The 16,161-nt window shown below is 35.7% G+C and overlaps 1 protein-coding gene across 9 annotated transcripts in view; it reads left to right on the top strand.

The window, feature by feature from the left end:
- The window catches only part of nphp4 (nephronophthisis 4), a 296,460-nt gene that overhangs the window by 161,590 nt on the left and 118,709 nt on the right, over positions 1-16,161 (top strand). For all 9 annotated transcript variants that reach the window (XR_012384296.1, XM_073910322.1, XM_068223140.2 and 6 more), the window contains exon 10: positions 4,917-5,046. Coding sequence is in view for 8 of the 9 variants with exons in the window: in XM_073910322.1 (XP_073766423.1) it covers positions 4,917-5,046 (130 nt within the window). In the remaining variant the exon portion in view is untranslated. The remainder of the gene's footprint in view (positions 1-4,916; positions 5,047-16,161) is intronic.

Raw genomic sequence — 16,161 nt, 5'->3', positions numbered from 1 at the left:
TAATACAATAAAAATATAGAAATCGGGTTGATTGGTAGTGAAAATGAGTAGTCTTTTTAAAATAAATTAAACCAATAAATCATTACCTTAGAATTATAAGGTTCTATCTTACATTTTTGTCAAAATTGAGTTATTGACATATTCTTATTAAATGACAACTAATTTACATGATGGAATGTTTTTTATAAGTTGTTTACATTTTAATACTTTTTATTTAAAAAAAAACAAATGTTACACACATAGGCTGCGTCCGAAACCGCCTACTACGCAGTAGGTACTGCATTTCAATTTAAACGTACTGCTCGGCCGTTAGTAAAGTACGTTCTATACAGTATGAATGTGAAAAGTATGAATGGAATTCGGACGTACTACATCCGCCATTTTGTCATGGTCACGTGACCTACTTGCGTCAGTTGCGTCGCTTTACTTCCATTCATGAATTCGCTCCCGGGGCATCATGGGATAGCGCAGCATGCATGGGATGCGCACTCCGGAATCTCGCTGGAAGTAGTAAGTCATCCGGGTACTTCTCGCATACTGATTTTCGAATTCTATGAATTCGGACATACTACTCGGCTCGCATACTGATTTTGTACTATATAGTATGGAAGTATGCGGTTTCGGACGCAGCCATACTGTTTGCTATAGAATGCGAAAACTTTAAAGCTCTTAGGCTTAGTCTCTTTATTCATCACTGGTCGCCAACAGCCAACTTATCTAGTATATGTTTTACACAGTAAATGCCCTTCTAGCTGCAAACCAGTACTGGGAAACACCCATACACACTCATTCACACACATACTCTACGGCCAATTTAGTCTATTAAACTCACCTATCCGGGTTTTTCAACTGTGGGGGAAACAGAAGCACGCAGAGGAAACCCATGTGAACGCGGGGAGAACATGATAATTACACAGAGAAATACCAACTGACCCAGCCGTGCCTGACCTTCTTGCTGTGAGTCGACAGTGCTAACCACTGAGCCACCGTGTCACCCATGTCATGTGATCTTACAGCAAATTCCTAAAATGAAATAAAATTTGCTGAATAAAATTATTTCTTAAATTTGTTTTGCTCACCTCAAACTTTTGAACTGCAATATATTTGCTCTTCATTAACTTATTTATTGTAGATCTGCTGAAACTAAACAAAAATTTTCAGTAATCCTTCAATGTCACACTGGTTGTTTTGTTTTCCTCCATCACAGTATGAGCTGAATAGGAACCAAACCATTTAAAGGCATGACGATACGTGCCAAGCAAAAAACACTGCATGATTGAGCTGAAAGGTGCTATTTAGTCTTTTCTTCATGCAATTTGCTTGCACAATAAAGCTTTTTATAGAAGAGCAACATTGTGAAAAATATGAAAATGCCAATACATTTAGCCGTTGCTAAAAACAAAACTATGTAAAATGCAAACATATCTCACATTACAAATAAAGTGTAATTCGTGGTGTAAATATTCATATTTGAAGACTGCTAAATCTGAACATGTGCACTGCAACCATGAACAAATTCATTCTGAAATCTGAGGTAATGTGTTCAGCCTGACCTGGGAACAGTCAGTTGCTATCATACTTTACATGGAAAACTGGATAATTTGAAAATGGCATTATATGTAAAAAAAAAAAAAAATGAACGGAGATCTGAAACCTGCCAGACCCTGACAACTAGATCTTAATATGCGTCTCATTTCAGCATGCACGTCTTAGGTATAATAAGTACCAAACAACATTATTACATGATGTTCTTCATTACCTGTCATTAACAAACTCATCCTGTTCTCCAGACGCTCCTGAACATTTTTTTATTTTATTTGAAGGCCAGTTGAACAGGAATGTCTCAACAACGTGCCGATTCTGTCCACACTCATAACTAACTGTTATCTGTCTCTTCTATTGTACTGCTGTCATATTATAGTCGATTAACATGATTAGGAAATTGCGGGCTGCAGTTTCTGTGGCTCTTTCACCATGGCAACTTTCCCAGACTTTAGTTACAATAAATGCTCCATCAGCGGCATTGAATACGCTTAGTTTGAATGTGTGAGGATTTCACTTTTTAGAGGTCATGCTTGTTTGGGTTTGAGTGAAAGAATAAGGATCAATATTGTCTTCATGTTGTATTTTAGCATGCTTAAAGGCTGAGTTATGTCTTTGTCCAGGGAGGAAAAAGTGTTTGGAAAAAATATCATGTCTAGTAGTAGCATTAGCCCAATATTATCTTTTAATTTCCATACAAGTTTAATTTAACCATCAAAATATCAAAAATGTGTTATTTTTCGAAAAAGAAAAAGCAAAAAAATGTGTTTATTTGACAAAAAGGTAAATTATAGCTCATTACAGTATATGTTTTATTGTACTATGCGAAAACAATGCACAGAAAAGCAAAAAGCTCCCAGGAAATAAAGTATATATTGACTACACTATAATGACTTATTAATATTTCATTGATTTTGCCTGTGTATTTGATTAGCAGGCATTCTCCTGAGTATTCCTCAGCAACTGTGTATTTCCTTGTGTTATTACAAATTAAACAGTTGAAATACACATTATAGGGCCCACCCTGACTTTCAACACCCACCAAAAACTCAGCTATTTTATGAACAGACTTGTCAAGATTTATTGGTTGCTTACAGAACTGTATATCACAGCAGATAGAGATTGAGCTTTTAAACCTAGGGAACACACGCACACACAAAACATTGTCAATTCATTAGACATACCAATCATGTGAAATAAACATTAAATAATAAACAACCAAAAATAGACATGACAAAAATAACTAGACAAAATAACCAAACCAAAATTAATCGAACAAATGCAAAACAAAACAAGAGAAACAAACGGGCTCCACAGAGCTGAAATGCACAATTAAACATTTTTATTATGTTAAAGAAACAAACACACATTAAAATTCCTTACTTAAATTCCTCGTACCACTCTCAATGATCCAATAGATTCCACATGTGAATGCCTCGCATGCAAACAATGGAAGCATCCCTTAGTTTCCGTCAAAATGCACAGTGAAACATTTATTATGCTTAACAAAAACAATCACACACTTTAATTTGTTGTTCAAATCATGCATATCAGTCTCAATGGGCCAATAGAAAGGCACATGCGAACTCCTTGCACAAAAATTGGAGCATCAATCTATTTCCGCTGGCCATAAACAAGACACTTAGCTTTCATTCCAACTATAGTAATCTTTATATTCCTCAAGCCACACCTCCATTTATAATCCATATTACCTGCTACACACAACACATACACAAGTTTTACTATTCAAATGGAACTATTTAATATGCCAAGATGCTGTATACACTAGTTCGTTTTTTGTTTTAAAACACATCCATTTTGTTATGGTTACACCTGACGTCAAAACTACGCATTTTTAATATGCAAAAATGCAGCATTTTATAAATGATAAAGATCACATTTAGTTTGTAAATGCTGATGTTCAGTTTCTGTATAAAGACCAGAAATGCCTAAAGTAGGGCCCATGGACCAAAGTTGGCCCATGGTAAACTTTAAAAAAGAATTTTTTTTTTTTTTTTACCATGGTAAAAATGAAAAGTTTTTGTAACCAATTCTTTGGTTGTTTTGTTAAAAGCAATTTAATTAATTTTCAATTAAATGGTGTAAGTTAATCAGATTTTGTTTAAATGTACATACTGTCACCCGACAATGCAGAGACTTTGGTGATCAAATCAGGTCAAAAGCAGATTCCACCTGACTAGTTTATTCAGAATTGAACTCCACTGTCATTTACAAAGTTATACTGCATTAGTTAATACCATTTAAAGTAATGTGTTCTATTGATTTTAAAATATTATGAAAAAAATTACCCATGGCAACTTTAATGTAATAGAGTTTGGTATATTTACCTCCGGCCCATGGCTCTCAGTGATATCTGATTTTTGGCCCTTGATACAAAAAAGTCTGGGCACCACTAATATAGATGGATGAAATATGGCTATTCACAAATACTCCCTGATTGGTCTTCTGGACCATTCTGTATTGTTCCTGATTCATGAAACCTCTGTTATATGATCATTACACAAGCTGAAGTCTGTAAGTACGAATTCCACCAAATAATAAGTGAGTGTGAATGGTCACATATCATGCATTTTACTATGCAAAGAAAGAGATCGCTATTCTGAATTGCAATAAAAATGCCTGTCTGGATGAGGAGTGTTTTCTTTCTAAAACGCCATTTTAAAAGAAAACTGCACTAGTGCAAATGGAACAGAACAAATCTCCAGATATAACGTCAGCATCTTTGAATAAAGAGCATATATACCAATTTTTGGAGTCCTGACTTCACTTACTTTATGTACTGTACTATTGGTCAGAAAACAAACATACAGTACTTTAGTAACTTCTTTGAAGCAGCGTTTTGATAGACTAGCGCCTTCAGGACTTTAGGGAGTAAATGCCCAGCGCCATGGTTGGGTAACAGTTTTGCATTTTAATAACACTTGGACAATGCTGTGACATGCTGAAAATTAAATGGGTAATTTTGCTGAAAGGCTATAAATAATCAACACAAAGCTTTGTTATTTACTCTTGTGTGCTGCATCCTAATTGTTGAATGCAATATAGTCAACACTAAGTCTTTTAATTTCAGTCTCTCTGAGAACCTGAGTTGTACTGCAACTTGTTTAAAAAGGAATTAATTGCCATTAAATGAAGCAAGAAAACAAACAGTGTCTTACTAATGTGATCTAGAATACTTTTTTTGTGAGAGTTAAGGCAAAGGGTTTTTCTACAACTTGGCACTGTGGAAGGTGTTCTTGTGTAATCTACACAAAACTAGGTTGAACAGTTGAAGGAAATAACTTAAAGCACTTAACATCTGGTAAACTCCTGAGTACAGTCCATTAAAGGAAAGTTTTGAAATGTTTTCACAGACAAATTCTGGGAAATGTGTCATCAAATTGAAGTTTTCATCTAGTGCAGAAGGAGTTTCTAGCAGCGCGGCATTGAAAGTGAGCCACCAAGAAACATCAGCACCTAAGAAGTTACTTTCAGCTTCCCAAGGTGAGTCTGGGTTTATTGTTGCTTTCCTGTGCAGAAGTGGGTACTTTCATTTGCACCTTGTTCAGATTTACAAGGCTGTGATGTTCCAGCCGGAACAATAATCAAAGAGAATAGACACCGAATTTAAACATGACTCTCAATGGAAAGTCTGCCTTCACTGCTGCAACATTTCTAGTGAATAGTATTGCAGTTGTTCTTGAAAAAAAAAAAAAAGTCGTTCTTTATTGCATGCTAACAATATGAGGATTTAGCAAAATACATTTACATCTTACACGTACAGGGTTTGAAATTAACACCCACTAACCTGCCAAATACGGGTGATAATTGACAGTGGTGGGTAATGCAAATCAGCGCACTAATCAGTTTGGCAGGTTACAGTTTATTAATTATGTTTTATCACTTTGCATGTGATCGCTATCAGAGCATGCCTCTAAAAGAAGCCTCAAACATTAGCAAAATGAAAAGTGTAAAGTGGGTCGTGCACTGTGCAAAATTGTGCATCTTTAAAGCACAAATATAATATTAATCCCCCATACTCTTTTACTTTGCGCTGTTTTATTTTAAGTATATAGTTTTGTAAAATATAATGCAACTGTATTGGTGTCTTGCAGAATACATCTTTCCATGAGTATTGCTCAAACCAAAATTGTATTAATACGAATCATCAAGATATCTCTTTTTCCTTTCAAGAGTTCACACTTAGCTGATGATTTACAAAAGCTTGTTTGGCATTCTGTCCCGGGAGAGAGCCCCGAGCTCAAGGGCTCCTCGAGCCCGGGGCTTCCTCCCGTTGGCAGAGCAAGAGGGGAGCCCGAGCTCGGTGGATCTCAGAACTCCCCTGCTGCTGTAGCTAAGGGAACGCAAGGGATTAGACAAGCTTGATTGTTATGCATGTTGAATGTCTTTGGATGGTGGGAGGAAACCGGAGAACCCGGGGAAAACCCACGCGGACACGGGGAGGACATACAAACTCCTCACAGAAACACCCACCGGTCCTATGGAACTAGGGCCGGCAGTATTCTTGCTGTGTGGCTCGCAGTGCTAACCACTGGGCCGCCGTGCCACCCAATCACAGGTAAAGGAGGAGAATAGGGGAGGAGGGGGGTTTCTTCCAAACGAAGATAAAGTGAACTGAAAACTGAGGCTATTTATAGTAGCTTAGGGCTCGTATGATTGGAAGATTAGTGATTAGCAAATGCGAGACTGGCCGTGATAAATCATAAGCACGTGATCCTCTCGAAATTAGTTTATGAGTAAACTTCACTTAAACATTCTGTTAATAACGTATCCTGAAAACCAACACTAATTATAAGAAAAAAATGTGTGTGTTTGTAATAGTTATTTAGGTGAGCAAAAGAGATTTTGGTAAGACTGTAAAGGTGCCCTAGAATAAAAATGTGGGTATAGGAAGGCATAGTAGAATAATAGAAGATCAGTATATGGAAATAGGCATACTGTGAGCCTCAGACACCACTGTTTCCTATTCTCATGTAAATTCCATGAGTGTTAAACCCTGGTGGACAACAGTCCAATTAGAAGTCAAAACAAACTGTGACAAGACTTACGTGCCATGCCCTCCTCGTTTGCCTGTATGCCTGCTTAAGTTCATTTATCCAGACCTGACGAGCAGCCATGTCATCAAGCTCTGAGATCAGAAATAAAGATCATTAAAATGCATGTCTCATGCTGCGTTTAATAAGCAAAAACATTTTCTAGTGAGACAACAATGATTATTTCCCCCTTCATTATTTTTAAGTTTACATTTTACTTACTATGTAAGTAGGACTTTTATTTTGAAAACACGATCAGCAATTTATTTACTCTGCGTTACTAGGCAACAACAGCATGAGGCATATTTAAACTGGCCTCAAATTGACAAAGTTTATTTTGCAAGATTTACAGATTATACATTTAATAATCTCCACTCTGAAGAGGCATAAGGTAGGTACATCTTTTCTTAACTTATTGGGCCCTATCATACACCCGGCGCAATGTGGCGCAAGGCACGACGCAATTGTTGTTTGCTAGTTTCAGCTTGGCGCAAGAGTCGTTTTGACGTTTTGCGCCATGCTGTTTAAATAACAAATGCATTTGCGCTCATAGGCATTCTAATCTAAAAAGGGAGGCGTGTTGAAGTGCATTGCTGGCGCGTTGATATCTTGAGGAACTTAAATAGACGTTTCAAATAGATCAGATCAAAGCTGGTCTATTGTCCAGCGCAGAGCGCGTTAGTTGTGTGTGAAAGTAAATAACGAGGAGGCTCATCTCTCATTCTCATGCCGTAGATGGTCTGATTAACTGTTTTCTTGCTAATGAAATGCTCAGTTTTTTTCACTTACAAAGTCCGTCATGTAAATATCAAATGTGCTATCTCGCGACTGACTATTAAAGGGAATAGGAGATGAGACTCTGATTTTTTTATTCTCAAAACACACCTATAACTTACTAAGAAAAAGAGCTCAACCCTTTTAGACCGTGCGCCACGGCGCAAAGCAGATTTTTCCGTCCTTATAATAGCAAAAGTGGATTCGGACACACCTTTAATGCATTTGCGCCCTGCACTTTGCACTTTGCCCATGGATCGTCAAAATAGAGCCCATTGTGTTTATTGTGAAATTCGATGTGTATGTTTCAACAAACAAGTGTAGACTGCTGAATTGTGTAAAATCACTCAGCTCAAATGTCCTATGTTCATGCAGAGGTTGATATTAAATCCTGGCTGTGTTTATTTTGACTATAGAAATATTTGATAATATAATATTTGACTAAAATACAATGCCATACATCTCAATTACTCTTTTTGGCCTTTATCCACAACAGATCTGTTGGTAAAAATAGGTTAATGTTACTGTGATGGGTTTAAATTTGTCAGTGTTCAGAGTACATCATGCTGTGTATGTGTCTTTAAGAGCGGCACATCAGATCGGAGCTCAATAATATTCAAGACACAAACCATATATGGTCTATTATGGACCTTTTGATTCTATGGGTATTTTATGGAGTAATAAATGAGCTTCTGGAGTTTTTTTTTTACTTATTGAAGCCATAAACCTACTATGGAGATATCTGGGAACAATTAACTTATTAAACCAATTCAGTATATGGCACCTTTAAAATAATGGATCATTAGGTAATGTTAATTATTATGGTAATTCATAAATTTATTATGGTATTTATTCATCTTTGTTAACATTAATGTTATTTTAGTTACTTAACATTAGTTCATGTTAACTCAGTGTTCAGTAATGTTAACAAGCACAACATGGATTTTTAATAATGCATTTGCCATTGCTGAACTATAGTTAATCTTTACAAGATTATTCAGTCTTGGTTAATGTCAGTAAATACATGAACTAATGAATGATGTGTGTTAACAAAGTGTTAAAGAGATTCCATTCAAAAATATAAGTAATCCTGCCAAATTGGTGTATAGATTTTTTTAAAGCAAAAACCTAAACGTTTACATATATAAATTCTGCACAAAATACCTAAAATATGTTTATTTAGACTCTTAATTAAGTTCATTTTGTTGCCCTTTTCCCTTGGCTGGTAAAATTGTCAAGAATTATATAGTGTTTCCACATCAACAGAATTATTAATAATTGAAAATGAGTTGTTGTGAGGTTGATTCTGAATAGTTTGAGAAACAATTTGTCATACCTAAGTGAATCACTCCTAATATGTTGGTGGAAAATAATTACAAAAATTAATTACCACTAATTACTCCTTCGTCACAAACTCTACCTTCCAATTATAAGGGAAGTTTTGCATATCGCACAGTTGCAGATTGACATCGGCTCGTGGTGGGTGAGATGTTTGAAGGTTGGGGGTCTGACCCACCAGCTCCACGCCTGTAGTGCTGTGCGGGTTGAAATGTGCTCCGGTCAATCTGAATGTCTTAGGTTTTGCCAAGTCATATAGTCAAGGGCAGAATGAAAGAAGACAGGAACATATGCTGGCTGTCTTCTTCTTTCACTCTTGCTTCTTTTAACTCCTCTTCACTTGAGCTCTATCTTCTTGGGCAAAGAAGGACTGAAGCTTCTGGCCTGAGGGCCAGGCACACGGCCAAGTCTGTCATTTCTCTTTCTCTCTCTCATTTAAGGCATGGACTCCCTACATCTATGAATCTTCTAAAACCTGACCATCTTCATTTCTGTATACGAGATTCCTTTGTTACCGTCAACATGGCAAGAATAAATCATAAACTAAGATGAGCTGGATAATGACAATATTATCTTCTGGAGAGCTGCTTTACAGATTATTAGGTTTTTTAATAACAATGAAGCCAACAAAATTGACGTTGTTTTTGTTATAACTGAATTGAATCAACATTGAACTGAATAATGATCTTTCTCTCTTAGGACTGTCTCTTCAGTCAATATTTTTTCTATTTAATAATGGAATTTTTCTTTGCTGTTTGAGTTATTGCGGCAACAGAAAAATACAAAAATATTTTTTGTTCAAGTTTTCATATATAAAAGTTTACTCAAATATGACAGCTTCTGCTTCTGAGAACCTCTAAAATATTAAACGGGTTAATCAGCTCACTTGGTATAATATCTTATACAATATCAGGGCTCAAATTTAACCTTTTTGCTTGGTAGCACTTTTTTTTCCTCAAAAAACTGAGAAGCAATAGCCTAAATTTAGCCACACCCACCAATTATGAGCACTGATACTTGCATTTGAAATCAGCACTAATCAAAGCTAAAAAAAAAAACATGGTTCCACGTACCAGCCCTGCATGCACTGCTTAACCTGAAACTTGTGCCTCTTTCACACCGCACACGCGAGCAGAGCGTGAGCAACGCTTGTTTTTTTTTTGGGTGTCCATGTTAACAGATAATGAAAATAACTGGTGTTCTCACAGGTTGTGTCTGATATAGCACAGCTACTATTAACATTTAACTTATTATTTGCATACGTTATCTTAATAACAATACCATTTTTTATGAGCTGCAATATTAGTTTAATCTTAGTTAATGCAAGCCCTTTTTGACAAAATCCTGACTATTAAATGAAAGATTAAACAGAACCTCTCACGATTCAATTGTGTAGATGTGGCAAATACTGTTACCTGCAAACTCCGTCTCTGCAGCTTTACTGTGAATGTCTCAGTGAATGCTTTATTCATTTTCATAGCGGACATAACCCACTGAAAGTCTTTTATCCACTCTTCGAACAGTGCAAATGGTGGATTAACATTCACCACATGATCACTAATCAGATGTGGCATTATTTGTAGCTTCAGGTGGTTTCTAAAACAAAATCTGTCAGTGTTGTTTTCATTCTCATCTTCAGAGCTTTACATTTTTACTGTTGTAGCTCTTTCTAGGTAAAGTCTAGATCAGATAAGCGGACGGTCGGATATATAGCAGGAATATATTAGCTTTTTTATCAAACTGTATAACAATAATGAATATTTTCACTGTATTGTGGTTTAGGGTTGGGGTGGGGGTAGGCTTTAAAAATACAATTTATTGGGTAATTTAATAGATAGCATTAATGATACTCGGTACATCTACTGTTTTTACGTTACTGTGTCGGTTGGGTTTAGGGTTGAGGTGAGGGTAGATGGTAATAAAATACAATAAATGGGAAATTTATTAAATAATAAAAAAATTCTTGTTAACTTCCAGCCGCAACCGGATCCAATCTAGCAACAACCCTCTACTTGTCATCTGAAGGCACAAGGCGTTGACTGAGTGATTAACAGCTGATATTGACAAGCCATTTGTATTCAGTTCTAGTGCAATAGGCCAATCAGAAGAGCTTGAAGGCAGGGCAAACATTGTGGGCGTTTACTGCACCATGATACCATTTCAGGTGCAATACAATACAATTTTCGAGCACTGAATATATTACTTATTACTGGGTTTTTGTACTATAAATTACAACACAGACCCTGACTGTATATGTATTGTATATAATACTGTATCACCTTAAACTATTAAAATGTAAAGCAATTCAAAAGTATAAAATAATGAAAATAATAATAATATTATTAATAATTATCCTGATATCAATAAAGATAATAGTTTAAAAAAGCTTCCAGTTTTAGGAAAACAACCAACATCACAACAATAACAATGAAATCACATTGACAGCTCATTTTGCAGCTGATGATCACTAAAAACATTCACAGCAAGTCAAAATTTGCAGACTTGAGCATAGTTTTTTTCATTGTTGTGTATTGATATTATTTTAATATTCAAAAGCGACCTGGTTAACGCTTAAAAACAAATCTGTTAATATTACATGAACTCTACATCAACTTCTCTCATCTTCTTAAAGCAGAAACATGCTTTGTTTTGATGTGTACTGAATGTCAAAGCATGAGAGAAAAGTCTGAACATGATCGGCGGTGATGAGAATGTGTTCATTGCTCTTTTTGATGTTGGTTGTTGACTCTACTAACGATGAATGCTGATCAAACGCAAAAGAACGCCTGTGATTTGCTCTCTTCATATGCGTGGTTTATAATGAATGTGTGGTCATGAGAACCCATGCATATTTATGAGGGCTGTTTTCATAGCGCACATGTCAGCAGTTCGGTTAACCCGTATGAATCAGCATCGATGTGGCAACCTGTCAGTCCGCATTATGCAGGAAGTCAATCAAGATTTGATTGGCTGCATCTCAGGAGATCTCATTTCTATCTAATAACTTTGAATTAGCTGATGCTGCCGATCAAACTGTAAATAAGTGTGCATCAGACTGTTTTTTTAACGCAGCGTTTGATGTGATTTTTGATTTTCTGAGCATAGTTAGCTGTCAGAATGAGAGCACGGTGTGAGATAATTGGTCATCACTTGTCTTTCTCTCTCCTGTGCTGTCATAGCAGGATTAATGAGAAGAAATATGTTGAAGAGTTTCTCTAAAAAAAAAGTCCTAAAATTTGATTAAAAAGGTGTGAGTGAAAGTTACACATGAAGCAATAAGAGGGCGTGAAGACAGGAGAGGAGGTGTAAATGAAAGGAGGGTGTAAAACAGTTAGAAAGCGAGGTGGCTGATGGGAAGAGTGTTGTATGGGGTGATGAGTTCACACATGCAGCAGAAACAGATTGAGTATCAGACGGAGAAACGCAACTGAGAGACGTGTTGTCAGCCAACAGTGTGGTCACCTTCACTCAGCAAGGAAACGCCAGCGCACATGAACATAAAACATCATCTCTGGATGTCCCCTATGGCAGATCCAGCGCAGCAGCTGTGCCTAATGTGCAGCCGTGCATAGATGATGTTGTTTTGCTGTTTTTCAGAGAATGTTTCAGAATATTTATGGAATCTGTACTGTTGAAAGTATGTTAAAACACTTTTAAATTACTTTTCAGCTAAAATTGCTTAAATGGGTTAATAATTTTGTCCTTAAAATGGTGCTGAAAAAATGTAAAACTGCTTTTATTCTAGGCAAAATAAAGCAAATAAGACTTTCTCCTGAAGAAAAAATATTTTCAGACATACTGTGAAAATTTCCTTGCTCTGGCTAATAATTCACTTCAACTGTGTAGCTATATATATATATATATATATATATATATATATATATATATATATATATATATATATATATATATATATATATAATAAGTTTTAAGAGCACCAAACAATAACCTGACTTCTAGGTGATCATTTGGTATCAGAAGGGGCTTACAATTATTTTATCAAAATAAGATATGATCATGCCTTCTTTTTTAATTATTTAGTTAGGACAGTAGGGACTGACTTTGCTTAGACAAAAGTATTGTCACTTAACAGACAGTATATAATATAAAGTGATGGTGCAGTGAAAAAACAATGAATATTGTGTATATGACTCCCATGAGCTTGGACGACTGCATCCATACATCTCTGCAGTGACTCATATAACTTATTAATAAAGTCATCTGGAATGGCAAGAAAAGCGTTGTTCACAGAGTTCATCAAGATTTTTTGGAATCTTGGAATCTTCAATGCCTTCTCCCTCATCTTACCCCAGACATGCTCAATAATGTTCACGCCTGGTGACTAAGCTGGCCAATCCTGGAGCACCTTGACCTTCTTTGCTTTCAGGAACTTTGATGTGGAGGTTGAAGTATGAGAAGGGGTGCTATCCTGCTTAAGAATTTGCCTTCTTCTGTGGTTTGTAATGTCATGGGCAGCACAAATGTCTTGATACATCAGGCTGTTAATGTTGCCATCCATTCTGCAGTCCTCTTGCACACTCCCATACAGAACGTAACCCCAAACCATGATTTTCCCTTCACCAAAGTTAACTGAATTCTGTGAGATTTTTCCATGCGGGTTCTATTAGGTCTTTTCAGCAGTATTTGTGATGATTGGGATGCAGTTCAACAGATGATTCATCTGAAAAATCCACGTTCTGCCACTTTTCCAAATGATCAACTGATAAAACAATTCTTATTTGTTGCTCTTACAACTGGGAGCAACGACAAGACTTTTGTCAGGTAGTATATACTGCATTGGGTAATAGTTTTTATAGTATAACATTTTTTTTAATTAATTGCCATTTTTTATTAAAATGTATTTAAATATTATTTACTCATTTACAAATCTAATTATTCCTAAGCTTATCAATAGTAGTGCATTTACAGTATGAAATAAAATGGTTGGTTTTGGATGGACTACTAATGCAATATGTATTTTCTTTATATGTATAAAAATACATCCAATATTTATTTGCAGCAATATGTATTTTCAGTGCTATAGATTATTGATGAACTGTTTGTATGTTAAAAGTTATTACCCTTTTAATAATTATGAAACACTTTATTCTATCCTAGTTTAAGAGTTTTCTTCTCACATTTGCTTCAAACTGAAGGCCTTTAACATGAGCATATTAAATCTTTCATAAAGCATTTCTTTTCATTTAAGCAGCTGCTTTAGAATCAGGATGTCTTTTTTTGTACTTAAATACAAATGCATTCCCAGGGTCAAACGGGTTAATTAGAATCTCCCATCATGTCCTTCTGATTATCAGGCAGGCTAATCATTAATGTTCCCTTCAGAATCTCAGAAAAGTCCCAGCCAGGTTTGATATCTGTTGTTCCAGACGGGGAGGTGAAAATCCAGCTGACAAAGCACACCAGGGTGGCTGAAAGGATGTTCTCCTTAAATAAAAATCCATCCACAACATTTACTTAGTCAGGCTTTTTGGGAAGTCACAACAGTCTGAAGCGCAAACCTATTTAGGACAGAGGTTTCACACTAAATGAATGGACTCATTGAGAGGCATTCATATGTTGTAGAACCAGAGAAGCGTAACTTACTGTATGATTGAACTCTTTCTGTTTGTATTACAATACAATTTACAGTATAACTCAATTACTAATATTAAAACCATCATAATAATTGTTAGAATTTTGAGATGATTCATAATACAATACAACATACAGTTTATGTGATGGTAAAATTTCATCTTAGTCTTTTCTCTAATTGGGTTCTACATGGTTGTTCCACCTGCATACATTAACTATCCAACAAATTTTGAAAGTATTTTTAAGGTAGTTTATTTATTTATGATGCAAGGTGTAGTTTCCAGTGTGACACTAAAACTGGTAGTTGTAATGGCTACATGTCAGAGCCCATACATTATATTAAAGGGTCAGTTTGCACAAATGTAAAAAAATTGTAACTGCTATTAATACCTCATGACGTTCTAATCCCCTGAAAATTTTGTTCATCTGCGGAACATCTTCAGAATCTTAAGGTCTCCATTTAAGATATTTTATAAAAAGCAACAATTGTGAGACATTCAAAAATCAGAAAAGGAACAAAAAATCTTGTCAAAACATTTGTTGTGGCTTCAATAGTTCAATTGGAATCCTATATAACTCTAAAAACACTTTTTGTATGGCAAAAAAAAAAATGGAAAAACTAGCTTTGTTCACCAATGTCTTCCAAATCAGATCAGGATGAGTGTTTATAACTGGCCAGACATCGCTTGTATGACACACTGGTGACACTAATTGCAATATACAGATGTGACCACTTAGAATTCGTGAGTGAATGACACACGCAATGCTTCAGTGTTATGCTGTAATACACAAAATGGTCGAAGACAAGAAAGACATGTCCAGCAGTGGGCAGTTATGTAAAATATAAACAAATTGAACTATTATAGGAGCGCACACATGAAGAAGCGCAAAGGAAATTAAATAGACCAATCATGATTGTATTAACAATTGTGTCATGTTGTTTATGATAGTTTGTTCACTGAAAACTACATTTTCAACATGCTGTGGATCAACTAAAAGTCACAATCTAAAAATGTAGCTCTGACTAGCCTCCAGCTTAAATGCTGCTAGGGGTTTAAATGTTTTTTCACTAGAAGCATAAAAATAATTACATCAAGTTACTGCTGTGTCTTTAATGTGGTGTAAAGTTTATTGTGCATTACTGAAACAACAAGGAGGACGCAGCAAAGAAATATTACTTATTAAATTAAAACTACTTTATTATGTTATGCAACACCTTTAAATTTAAAAGGGAAACATAAGAGCAATCTTAAGCAAAAAAAAAAAAACTCCTAGCCATAAGGTGTTTATAGAATATCTTAAACTGACCAGTAGCTATGTTTTTTTCTTTCTCTTATATTTATTTATTAGAACAATGGAACTTGGGACCTAAGTTGGCTAACAATGATTTTCAGAAACACGCCACTCGGCAGGTTGTTTGATCTGGGGGCTTTTGCTTGCGCTGGCCCGACAATGGAAAAGCTTGCGCTACCTGGTTACACAAAATGGCATTATTTTTTATTCATTTATTTTTTTAGGTGACCTTTGCTGCTGCAGCACAGCGCGTGACTGCGCTTGACAAATTGCAGCACTACATGTGTGGCCAGATCTGTATCATACTACCTTGATGTAAATATACCCTGATTACCTAATATGAGGGAAGATATAGCAGAACAGAGGTGTGACTACAGTATTTTTAGAGCTTTATATGATTACGTTTGAACAACTGAAATAACATGAAGTGTTTTCTGGACTTCTTGGGACTGTTGCTGTCTATGGAGGATAAGGGAGCTCTCAGATTTCATCTAAAATGTCTTAATCTGTGTTTCGAAGATGAACAAAAGTTTCAGGTCACTGAAACGACTTAAGGGTGAATAATTAT

This window comes from Danio rerio, chromosome 8, assembly GCF_049306965.1.
Source record: "Danio rerio strain Tuebingen ecotype United States chromosome 8, GRCz12tu, whole genome shotgun sequence".
Classification (NCBI taxonomy): Eukaryota; Metazoa; Chordata; class Actinopteri; order Cypriniformes; family Danionidae; genus Danio; species Danio rerio.
This window is presented reverse-complemented; position numbering and strand designations above follow the sequence as displayed.